This window comes from Electrophorus electricus, chromosome 13 (assembly GCF_041902795.1).
Source record: "Electrophorus electricus isolate QZ-2024a chromosome 13, ASM4190279v1, whole genome shotgun sequence".
In the NCBI taxonomy this organism is placed as follows: Eukaryota; Metazoa; Chordata; class Actinopteri; order Gymnotiformes; family Gymnotidae; genus Electrophorus; species Electrophorus electricus.
In genome coordinates, this window is record NC_137509.1 from 10341646 (window position 1) to 10354396 (window position 12751).

At 43.4% G+C, this 12751-nt stretch overlaps 1 protein-coding gene across 4 annotated transcripts in view; it reads right to left on the reverse strand.

Annotated features, from left to right (window-relative positions):
- Positions 1–912: 912 nt before the first annotated feature.
- stim2b (stromal interaction molecule 2b) overlaps positions 913–12751 on the reverse strand; it is a 30091-nt gene continuing 18252 nt past the window's right edge. For 2 of the 4 annotated variants that reach the window (XM_027003799.3, XM_081694589.1), the window contains 11 exons: positions 10532–10662; positions 8121–8232; positions 6655–6766; positions 5924–6039; positions 5531–5708; positions 5247–5424; positions 4876–5037; positions 3940–4040; positions 3584–3822; positions 3187–3364; positions 913–2927 (listed from right to left, as the gene is read on the reverse strand). In XM_027003799.3, coding sequence (XP_026859600.1) covers positions 2405–2927; positions 3187–3364; positions 3584–3822; positions 3940–4040; positions 4876–5037; positions 5247–5424; positions 5531–5708; positions 5924–6039; positions 6655–6766; positions 8121–8232; positions 10532–10662 — 2030 coding nt within the window. In that variant the 3' untranslated portion in view covers positions 913–2404. The remainder of the gene's footprint in view (positions 2928–3186; positions 3365–3583; positions 3823–3939; positions 4041–4875; positions 5038–5246; positions 5425–5530; positions 5709–5923; positions 6040–6654; positions 6767–8120; positions 8233–10531; positions 10663–12751) is intronic. The other 2 variants (XM_081694588.1, XM_081694590.1) reach the window with 1 other exon arrangement.

A 12751-nucleotide genomic window follows, 5' to 3' on the forward strand; every position in this document is an offset into this window, starting at 1 on the left:
GGTAAGCTATTTGTCAACATTAGTAGGCATTCGTTACCAAATAGTTTTATATTCCTTTCCAGACCCCTTTTTGCATCTTCTCATCTAACCACCCAAAGGAAGCAAATATACTTTTATATCTGATCACAGAAATCTACTTGAATTGAGTTAGTTTCTTTTGAAATAAGCAGAATTGGGTAGCTAAGAAACAAACGAGACAGCAATGCCAAGAGTACACTGTGCAGAGCAGTGAAAGACTTTCTGTAGACTGCATCGCTATGCAAGCCTATACCATGCACTACAGAAGTGATCACAGAGCCTCCTGAAAATCTACTTTCATACAGAGATGAGTTCCACTACCTAAGGTGGCATAGCAGATAGAGGTTGTCTGCCTCATCAGAAGATCCTGAATGAACTGGAACTGATCTCTGCAGGAAGCTCTCCATAGGGGAAGCTGGTGACCACTGCCAAAGCAACACATCCCGAGAACTTGGGGCTGAAGCCTCAAGCTGTGAGGGAGCAAAATGACTCTCACCCTTCTTTCTAGAGTATCATGCATAAATGAGTAAAAAAAAAAAGTTTGTCGGGGGAGGGCCACTAATACATATGCTTTATCTGTATTTATTCCTCGTAATGCCTCTGGAGTAGTTTTACTCTTGGCCAGTTAGAACAGTTTCATTAATGTCAAAGGCTGATTTAAGAGTAGCCATTTCCATTATTAGTGCCCATTTACTACTGTACTTAAATTTGACAAATGTTACACATTCAGTAGGGATGTACAATGTCCTAATATAATGTCCCCCTGCTATGTGACACACTAGGATCTTAAACATATCAGTAAAATTAAACAAGTTGTGACCAGTTTTGTCAAAATAGCATATGTTTAGAGCCAGGCTATATTAAGGTGTGTGAGAATGAAGATCATAGTCACAGTGATGGTTAGACCCTTGAAACAGGGCATTTAGTCCAAGAAATAGGGGTTATTGAGGGGTAGCGTCACAATTTGCATAAGCATATATAAAAAGCACAGTCTTTCCACAGCTACACAATACAAATGCACATTCTACAATTAGAAAATAAGAACATTGTCATAATGAAAAAAATATGCTAAAAAATAAATATGCTAAGAGGCATTCTAAATGCATCAAATTGTCTTGGCTCCATCATCAATTTGCTGCTTTTTTAATGCATCTCAACAAAATCCTAACTTAACTTACTGTTATTCCACAAGAAATGTCCCTTTCCAAACAAGGAAACCTGTAGTGCAACAATATTTAACAGAATTTCTTATTCTTTTTCAATTTTTTTGTTTGTTTGTTTATTTTTTTATTTTGGTAGCAGTTTCTCTTCAGCAGTCACGATGCCCTTCTAACAACCCTTCTCACATTTTTCAGCAAAAGATACAACCTCTTGTTAACGTACGTATTAAGGATTGTTAGTCAAAAAGGTTTACATCTTAATACACAAAATGTTTCTTCAAGAGCCAGGTGAGCAGTAACAGTATACACAGGTATGTGTCTGTCATGACTATTAATCAGCCGTTAGGCTTTTCAGCTTTACAATAAGCACTACCTTCGGTTTTCTTTTTGATCTAAAGGGAATTAGTCAAGTACAGGAACTGTGCGCCATCGGTAAGCATGAGGAAGCTGAAAGCTCGCATCCAGCCTTCAACCTTCAGAATATGGGTCTGTTTACTTCCACCTTCAAAACGTTGGAACCACACCAATCATTTCTTTACTACATGGTTTACCCTAATTGAAAAACAAATATAGCAGTGTGTGGTGGTAGTTTACTATGACCTTAAAAACAAAAACACCATCTGAGAAACCAGCTGGCACTGTGGGACGGGACAGACAAAACCCGCTAGGATTCATAACAGTGGCATTAGTTAAGGTATTTTTCAATATTAACATACAAATGTGATGATTTTATTACTTTATTACTAACACAAGCAGACTTTTGAAATGAACAGTTTTGTGAAACAAATCTTTTTTGTTTTACTTCCCGTATATTATTGGACAACTTGGATTAATAATAGGTCTATAGGAAGGGTAAGTATTTAACGTTTTATATAGGATATTAACTTTTTTCTGTTTTGGTGTTTGAAGTAATAATATTAACACTGAATGTAGCAGGAAATGAACAACCATTTTTCCCTGGTTCCTCAAAATGACCAACTTCACCCTTGACCTTTGACCATTCATGACTTTTTTTTGGTGACAGGTTATGAATAAACTTTTTTTTAAAAAGGCTTCATAAAAGGCTTCCAAACCAGGAGATCACCTAGACAGAGCTACATTCCCCTTTTAATTAAAAAAAATTGGCTTCTGTTTGACAGTCGATTCATTTTTTTAAATCATCATTTATTCATTTTAAGGCTTTTCACATCTCCAGCTTCTCCCTGCCCTCCGCTCTCTCGTTCCCCTCACTGTTTTTTGCTCTTCTTGAATAAGCTCTTGATCTTTGAGCGTTTCTTCTCACCATTGTCGCAGGAGTCTGGGCTGGAGGTAGAAGGCCGCTGCTTGACCTCCTTGCTGGCTCTCCCCTCCATGTCTAGAGAGCTCAGTGAGAGGTGGCGTCCCTCAGGGGACGTCCCACCAGCAGGCATCTGGCCCATGCTGCAAGACTTCTCCAGCATGCCATTAGAGGCTGCCATTTTAGTGACAGGGTGAAAGGTTAAACTCTGGGACTCTGGGATAGTGGAGGAGCGAGTGAGGTCAGGTGAGCCCCTGCCGCCAGACGTGGGGTCGATGGAGTAGCAAACAGGAAGAGGAGGAGGAGATGTGTCCACGGTAATGGCTTGCATTTCCTGGGCAAACAGGAGGAGCTCCTCACGAGAGATTTTGCGCTGTGGGGTTTCTGCCCCTGGAGCACAGGGGCTAGAGAATTGCTTCCTGCCTAGAGAGGATCCCATGGAGTCGGAGTCTGAACACGTATCCTGAGAGTCTCTGCAGACAAGGATCAGAATAAACCACATTCAATTTTGTTTGGAATAAATCTTTTATTTTATATTTCTAGTGATTTAGAGATTTAGTGATTTAAATATGAAGTTTTAAATATATCCTAATAAATATGGTAGCAGTGATGTTGCTGTTCAAGGCATGAAGGTAACTGTAACTGTGGTATGAATGATTCTATAATTTCTATTATATGAGCATCGCTTTCCAAAAAAAGCAGCGGGATGAAGAGTAAGTAGTGAGGCGTTACCCTTTCCTGTCCACGCTGAAGTAGATGTGCTCATCATCACCCTCGGGTCTGTAGACACCAGAGGCCATGGAGAGAAGGTCGGGGTCGGGCGATAGCAGCGAGGACTGCTGGGAGAGAATGCTCCGGCGAGAGCGACACATGCTGCTGTTACGTGTCAGAGGAGGTCGTATCAGCGGGGCTGTTGCAAGTAGGAGAAAGAGAGGTAGAGCAAGCAAGCGCAAGCAAAAAGTTTTAAATACGCAATGTTTAGAAAGCATTTAGAACGCTTAGACATATTCCAAATGCTATATACGTATTACAAATTATTTTCAAAATCAAAGCTTGTAGTTTTCCAGAAGTAACGCTTTTCTAGGTTCTTAAGGAACAGCAAGCTTGCCCTCGACTTGACGCCACTCACAGTTGAACTGCGTGACAATGGGCGGGGTGTCCTCGTCGAGGTCGTCCACGCCCCCGGCGATAGGGTAGGGGGGCAGGGAGAAGCGAGGCATCACCACCCAGCTGTGGTCGGAGTAGAGGGAGGCGGTGAGGCTGGGCAGGCCCAGGTTCTGCACCACGGGGAAACCGCACAGCTTCTCGATCTGCTGCCAGCGGTGCAGGCGCTCTCGCAGACACGCTGTGACCTCGGACAGCGCCTTTCTGCAACACAAGCAGCCTAGGGTCAGCGGGGAAGCGCGGACCGGAGTCCGCAGCAGAGTGCGTGACGTGGCGCACAATAGCGTCTGTATGTCAGATGTGTGTACGGGGAAAACGTACTTGGCTTCAAGTATCTTGTGGTCAACTTCATCCAGCGAGGAACTGTGAGCTACATGGAGGGTTCCAAGCACAGAACTCCTCTTCTTTTTAATCTTTTCTGCCTAAAATGTGCACATGTAGACACACACACACACACACACACACACACACACACACACACAGTCTTCATATCATCATATATTCATATCAAATTCTCTTTACATCAAACAAATCCCTTATACAGTACAAACCACACTATAAAATATAGCAATATGATAATTATAATCCAAGGATAATATGGACAATGGATAAGAGACTGTCAGGAGTTTTGTGGTATACACATTTTGGGAGGTGTTCCTGCAACAGCCATTGCTAATTGCTTCAAGTAATTGCTTGGTGACTCATTTCAAATGCAAATGACAAAAAGCAAAAACTAACTATGTAATTAAAAAGTAATTTACCTGCATCATTAAAAGGCCAAATTAGTGGGAGAAAATGTGTTCAATTTTGTTGGTATGTGAATGTTTTTGAATCTATATATTTCTTGATTAATAATGTGCTTGGCTTAAAATGGGAAAACCACTCAGCTCTGCATTAACTAAAGCTGTAATTGTTTTACCCAGCAAGATTCGCATCAGTGGAGAGTTTGCTTTGAAAACCTACTGTAACCATGAACAGAAGATTATTCATGTGTATAATATGGTCCAGCAGTTCCTAAGCTAAATTACTCCACTACTGGTCAATCTTCATCATATCACCAAAGAGACCTTTTAGTGATAGCAGATTTCAGTCCCATTCAGGTCTTATTTAAACTTGAGCCTGCTGGTTTCTGACTGCATGGAAGACTCCTGATCAACTGAGCTAATTCCCTGTGAATGAGTAGGTCGGGGTGGCAAGCTCTAAGAGTAGCTGTACTGTGAGCCTGGTAGGAATCCGCTCGCATCGTGTCCGACGCACCTCTTCCTTGGCAACGGTGAGCTGTAGCTCGGCATTCTGCTTTTTGATGTTGTAGTACTGGACTTCCACCTCATGTGTGAGCTGCAGCCACTTCTGTAAAGCTTCAGGTACTGACCAGTCTGACTGCAGTTCCTTTTCTGCTCGCTTTAGAGCCATGCGAACCTACAGAGAAACAAACGCACACCACACACACACACACACACAGACAAACACACAAACAAACAAACACACACTGGTCTCAGCGAAACCACATAAATGACCACAAATATTCAGTATTAAAAGGTAACCGCAATCTGAATAACGTAGCTAAAGCTTCACCTCAGATCTGCGGCAAAGTTCAATCTAGAATACCAAGTTCTTTTGTCTCCCACCTGTACCAGCTCCTCCTCTGCATATTTGAGACGGCTGAGCTCACACTCGGCGCCCTCGCGGAGCTCGCGCAGACGGGAGGCCTCTTTCTTCGCCCCGTTGATCTCGTCACGCATTTTGCGCTCCAGGTCCTGCTTCTCCACGGCAACCGTGCGGTTCTCCTCCTGGGCTTTCTCCAGCCTAGAGCATAGAGTGTGTGTGTGTGTGTGGGGGGGGGGGGGGGGGGAGATAATCCTGGGAGTAGGGTGTAATGCCTTTCGTCCTGAACTTCTCTCCCTGTGCGTACCTGCTCTGCAGCTCCATCAGGCTCAGCTCTGCGGTCTGAAGGCTCTCCAGGTCCTTCATCATGCGGGAGATGTGGATTTTGGAGGACTTGTTCTGCACGTAGGCGAACCAGCAGCCTCCCACGCCAATAATGATGGACACCATCAAGATGAAGTCCTTCAGCCAGTTGTGCTGTGGTCCTGCAGCGGGGGAGGAGCAGAGGGAAGCACCAATCATGGAACTCGCACTGCAGTTCAGGCTGATGCATCATCAGCCATCAATTTAAAAATGTGAGCTCTAAACCAAGTGTAATGGGTAAAAGAACTCAGATTCAGCTTTGCATTACAAGCAGTGGAGGACATTGCAAATCATCAAATCATAAATATTCATTGGTGTGGGACACACACACACTTACGCATTGGAGGACCAAAGAGCACTGCATCCAGTGCTTTTAGATTTAGCTTCTGTTTATGCCGTTGATCTAATATCTTTAGTTGTGATGACATAAATGAAGGTTCATTAGCTGCTATTCTGTAGCAGAGGCAGAGAGAGAGCGTGAAAGAGAGAGAGAGAGAGAGAGAGAGAGAGAGAGAGCGAGCATGTGTGCATAAAACAGACACAAGACATTTTAAAATAAAGTCACAGTCATGGGTCGTGGGACGTTTGACTAAGAGAGTGGGAATATGCATGTGCCTACACTTCACGTGAGCAAGTTTAAATAGTAAGTACAAAATATCCGATAGACCATATCTGAAGAGGAAATGTAAGCTAGCTGTGACATCATTTCCTGAGTCAGCATGTGGCGGCAGTGAGAAGAAACCAGATCCTTTACTTAACCCCTTTCCTCACGGCCAGCCTCCCTGCACCTACCCACAGCTACCACAGGAGGGCAGTGCCATTCAAATAATAGCCTTCCCATTCCTCCATAATTTAAGTTTATCTTCAGTTTTCACAAGATAACCAGCTCACTTTTGCTTTATTGAAATACGAAAATTTTATTGTGATGCACAAATCTCTTTTTCACTGCTTCAGTCTTCAGGCATGCAGAATCTTTTTTAAGTCCATGGAGCCACGTGTTTCTGTATCTCTGTGCGTGTTTACTTGTGTGTGTCTGTCTGTCTGTGTGTGTGTGGTGTGTGTGTGTACCGAGGTAGTGTATTGCCATCAACTCTGAACTCCCTGAAGTTTGTCTCATACTGAGGAAGTTCTACTGACTCTTTTAGCCACTGTACAGCATCATCCATTGTCCAGTTATGAACTAAGAGAGAGAGAAAGAGACACAGACAGAGTCATAAGTAAACATTGTAGCCCCCTTTTTACACAATTTTAATCCTCCTGCTGCCATTTACACTATGGAAACATTTCATGATAAATTAACCAATTCAAATGGTCCAGAATTACTTGGGGGGGGGGGGGGGACTTGCAATGTCAGATTTTAAGAACAATTAAACTTCAACAGCAAAGGATACAGTTTTGGAGTTACTGGGCTTCTTATTACTGTAATGTGTGCATGTAGATATTGTGATAAACATGAAAATATATGCAAGGCATAATATATAATATCTTTCATTAAAGTAGCTAGATAAATTATGTAGATTTAGAATGTTTCTTGTTATGGAAGTTCCACTTCACAAATGTGGAAGGTATTTAGAGTAATGTAATATTTGTCAAACAACCCACAACACTTTAGGACACTTCATACAGTGGCACGAAGCCAGCAGAACACTAATAAAACCAGACATTTCACTAACATTCACACCTACAATTTCGGCACAACAAACTAACACACCCTACTGTTTCAACAATTTCCTAGACTGAAATCATAGAGTACCTTAAAAAGGTTATGTAACCTAATTTATGTCACAGGGCCATCAGGACCTGATTAGCAGTTCTCTAGGCTACACACACTTTGTTTTCTGTGTGTGTGTGTGTGTGTGTGTGTGTTATGAGTTTTATTCTGTTCTAGTGTCTCATGCAGCACGCACTGGCGTCTATAACAGAACAGGATGGTGTTATTGCTTCTGGCATAGTAAACTTTTACAATTGATTGTAGGTTCGATACACATGCAATGGCTTGTCAGTGAATCGACTATGAAACTGACTTGGAACATCTTATGTGTTTGAAATTCAGCAGGTCTTGCTATTTTATATGCATTCCATTCTGTCCATCTGCCACAACCCCTCTTTGGAATAGATAAAAAAAAATTTAAGTATTAGCACCTATCCTTTCTGAATGAACCCTATTTGTTTGTAACGCCAGCTCTCTCTCTCTCTCTCTCTCTCACCCTTACTCTCTCATCCCACTCTCTTGCTGTCTCTCTCGCTCTCGCGCTCTCTCTCTCCCCCCCTCTCTCTCTCCCTTACTCTCTCATCCCACTCTCTCTCTCTCTCTCACCCTTATTCTCTCATCCCTCTCTCTCTCTCTCTCACCCTTACTCTCATCCCACTCTCTCTCTCTCTCACCCTTACTCTCTCATCCCACTCTCTCTCTCTCACCCTTACTCTCTCATCCCACTCTCTCTCTCTCTCTCTCTCTCTCTCTCTCTCTCATCCCACTCTCTTGCTGTCTCTCTCCCTCTCACCATCTCTCTTGCCGTATCCCACCCGCTCACCTTCAGAGGTCTTCCAGCCTTTCCACAGTTCCTCCACAGTGATGTGCTGGTCCTCTCGGTGCAAGTTGCTGTGTTTGTTCGTTTGCTGCTGCTTCATGTCCTCTATGATGAACTGGAAACCACAAGACACATTCAAATCAGACATACACACCATCACCACATCACAGTATACACATACACACATGTCTGTGCAAGCTCAAGTCAAGAATGACACTTACAAAGTGCTCTTGCAACTCCTAATTCACAACTAAGATAAGAAATGTGTTTTATCCTGTCTGGAGTGAAGCAAGCATATTTAGCATAAGAAACTATTCTGTTTCTGTGTGTCCTGTTGTGTAAAGTCAAATGCCTCTTTAATGGCACTTTATTAAAACAAAATAAGAATATTCAGTCCTTCAATACCAACATCAGAGCCAGAACACAAAACGTCATTAATACAGCTGACATTTTGCATTATAGCATAAATGCAGTATAAAGCTATAAAACTGTTTAACCAGGTCTGATAAGTTGAAAGGCAACAGTTGTTCAAGTACTGTTTGCCTACTGTGAAAAGATGTAAATTGCCATCATAAACGGTGGTTGAGGAGGCATCATTTATTGAAAATCAATCCAACATCTGTGCACCGTGCACGCAACCACACACACACGCCTACACACAGAGTGCTGCATGACTACTTTAAGTTACAATCCAAACATGCACTGAGTCATAGAGGTGAAGGCCCTGGGTCTCAGCTTCATGTGAACATCATGACCAAACATAAACACTCACAGACTTGTATAAATAAAGCCTGTGCGCGTGCGCGCGCGCACACACACACACACACGCACACGCACACACACTCACACAGAGATGCTTGCTTTACATGGATTCTTGGAGGATCTGCCTTTTCTGCCAGATAATGGTACTCCTCTGGTTCTCAGAATGACAGACAGACACCCTTTCAGTTTCAGGCTAAAATCTGTTTGCAGACAGCCAACCTACAGGGAACCTGACTGTTGATCGTCACACTGACCTCGCTCTGTCTCTTTCTTTTAGCAAATATCTTTTGACATCTCCTCCTGTCAGTTTACTCTACTAATTCCCTTCCTGTCTCAGCATAAAGAACACCAACTAAGCTGATGTGGTAATAACTACAGATGCATTGCACAGATCAGAATTCTGTATGCCGATTAAATAAAATGCTGTCCTCACTAAAATAACAAACTAATTTCAAAACAGTATCTATTTTCTGTTTTAATGCTGATCTGGTAAGAGACTTTAACAGTCTACTGATCATTTTTGCTTGTATTCGTGAAACATGCCAACAAACACAACACATACACACATTTGAGCACACACACAAAGACACACACAGGAATTTGCAGGGGTATGAAAGATGAAACCAACTGGCAGCAAAGGAAAATCTTTCGATCTGCTGGGCCACTTCTTTGAGTTGATTCCAATATGGAAGTTCCCCACTAGAACATTCTAGATATAATATACACATACACAACACACACAGTCACACATGCATGCACACAAACGTGTGTGTGCACATGTTCCCTCTCTGCTTACTTTAACACACACACGCGTGCGCACGAGCGCACACGCATGCTTGCACGCACACACACTCACATGCACACAGGAATGTGGGGGTGATAAAGAAGGTCTTATAAAGTAACTTGTTGGCAAAGCCATTACAACATCCACGGAGTACACCTGCCATGCATACCAACCCACCATTAGCAAGAAACTCCAGAAAAAAAGACTAATATCACTGATACACAAGCCCCACTAACTAGACCTTTAATCTGTGCCTTGCAAAGCTGAGGGGGCAATGTGGAGAGGCAGAGAACTTAAAGGAGACAGACAGCAATGGGAAAATATGCTGGTGTTTGATCATCAAACACACATACACATCATTTTCCAAGAATTTCTGAGGATCCCCTAGGCACGGGTTGATTGCTGTCTCTAAACACTACTGGACCTGGGAACGCACATGCATGATCTTGAGAATCTCGAGGCAACAGCTGATTTCTACATTCCCCCCTCAACATGTGATAACTCTGAAGTGACTGTTCTGCACGTCCGGCTAAGTGTTGGAACCCCTGTGATCGCCCTCTCCACTATGAAATGTTTTAATGGAGCAATAAATGAATGTAAATGAAGACATCAGGATGTTTCTACTTACACACAGACATACACACTCCCACACAAACATAAACAGACACATCCACCCACACGTACACCCCGCCAGCAGGGTCCCGATCTTATCAAGAGGAAGGGGACATTCGTCCACGCTACTGAGGGTGCGATTAGCCCCGTCACCCCCTCCTCCTGCTGCTAGTTCTTCACAGGTGATTGCTAGTTCTTCACAGGTGACAAGAGCATAACCACAGAGCAGAGTCATGCCAAAGTTCGCCCGCCTGACCTCCACGCTCTCGTTGACCTCAATGCCACCGTCGTTATCGTCGTCCAGCTGCTTGTGGATGTGCCGTAGTGCCTCCAGGCTGAAACGGTCTGCCTCGTTCACGCATGGAGGGATCACCACCAGGCATGGGTCTGCAAAACAGTGCAGGTCACAGGGCAGAGGTCAGCATTCTGAAAGGCTGCGCTCCATCCTTATGCTCCGCGCGCAGCGTGTTATTTACTGCCACTCAACCCTGTGAAACTGATGTTATCTAACTTCCTCTCTGTCTTCAAAGAATGCTGTATACGTGTGCAGGCATGTGTGGGTGTGTAGGTGTGAGGGGGGCTGTTTGGTGTAGGGTCCTTTTACAGCAATGAGCTTTGACAAGACTTATTCAGTTGCAAATTGTTGATATGGCTAATGGTGCTGGAATTCGACTGGATGGCTGCCTGGTCTTACATAAGAAGAGAGGATGTGAAGGAGGACCCCAACCAGCTTTAACCACGTGATTGAAAAAGAAACCTGAATAGGTCAAAATCAAGCAAGATTCCGTTAACATTTCAACACAAAAAGGAGTGCGCTTAATCAAAGGCGGCCACGGGACTTCTCAGGAGCTTTCCTCCAAAACTAATCAGGAGGCAAATCTGTGAAAATGAACAGTTGTGAACTCCTTCACAGGCACAGTCCTGGTACAAGCCTACAGACTGCATCAAAGGGCAACAAAAGTTACATGTGAAACAGAGGCATGCAGGCCGACCTGGGGAAAGACAGGTGAATGCCTCCTGCGTACACCAAGCCTTTCACTTTGCATAAGACCTTGCATGTGTTTCCCACTACTTACATAACAACATTTGCATACTAAAACTCCCTTCCCAGACTCATATGGCCATTGTTTTTGCTATTTACATAACAATCATCCGGGAGAATGATGCTTGTTCAGAACACACTGCATTTGTAAGCTCAGTGCCAGGCACAGCTGTGCTTAAGCATTTGAAAGTCAGAAGGTATTTACATATCTCCCCCCAAGCATGCAAGCAGAGGAGAGACCCACACTACAGGACGTGACACACATGGGAAGGGATGTCAAACAAAACCAAGTGCCAAAAACATGAGGTGCTAATTTTAAAACAGGCAGTACTATAAATAGAAGCCCATTTCTGGCCATAGGGACGTAGTTATGTACAAGTGAAACAATGGTATGACTGTCTCTGAGCAAAAAAAACAGCTCGCAGTTATCAAGCTCGACAAGAGAAATTCACTAGGCCTAACCTAAGCCTAGTCTGAAACTCACAGATTAAAAATGACCAGGCTATACCGGCAATCGCATCTAAAAAGAAAGAAGTCAAGTTACTTTATACCTGAACTGCCCTTTAAATCAGACTACAAATTACTGGCTGGCAACAACAATGTACCCAGCAATTAACTTCCAATAGAATCTTCATGAGATCTGTTCCCTGCCTGGGAGGCATCGGCTGAAGACCCACTTCTCTTTCCCAGACTCTGGTTATGTTCGACATAGCCTACTACATGCTGCATACTGCACCCAGTATAGACTCTATACTGCATACTGGTCTCTGTAGTAGCATGCAGTATAGTATCCAGGATGCAACAAACGCAAACCATACTACAAGGCCACGTAAATTATGACAGTTTCCATTCACTTGTAAAAGATTTTCCGCCACCATTGCATGACAGGATGCAGTACACCAGGAAGAGAGCTCTGGTCACGTACTAGAATATTTGGTTGAAGTATTACGTTATCTGGGTATCTTTCACACACTGGAAAATTTTATTTCGGTAGCATACTGCATATGGCATACTGGTTTGGGGCTCAATCAGTACGTGAGTAGTATGTAGTAGGCCACAGACAGCTCAGGAGAGTGAGAGCGAGAGAGATGGAGAGAATGAAAAAGAGACAGAGACTAAACAGAAAGATGTGATGGGGCCCCAAAATGATGGATCCCAGTGGATGACCCATCCAAGGCAAATGAGGTTATAAAGATTCTGTTTACTATTACCAGCCCAGAAGACACAAATAATTTCAGCTAGGACCCACAGACATGGGAGACCAGACTGGGAGTCAGCCCTCCTATAAAGCAGTACAGTGGAGACCTGTAAACACCCTTAAGAGGCAGTCAACACTCATTCAGGAACCACTTACCTGGGCTCGTCAAACTGAAGAGGTTCTTCAAAAAATTTGACACTACTGGGATCAGGTGTGACAGGCTATATCAGAACACT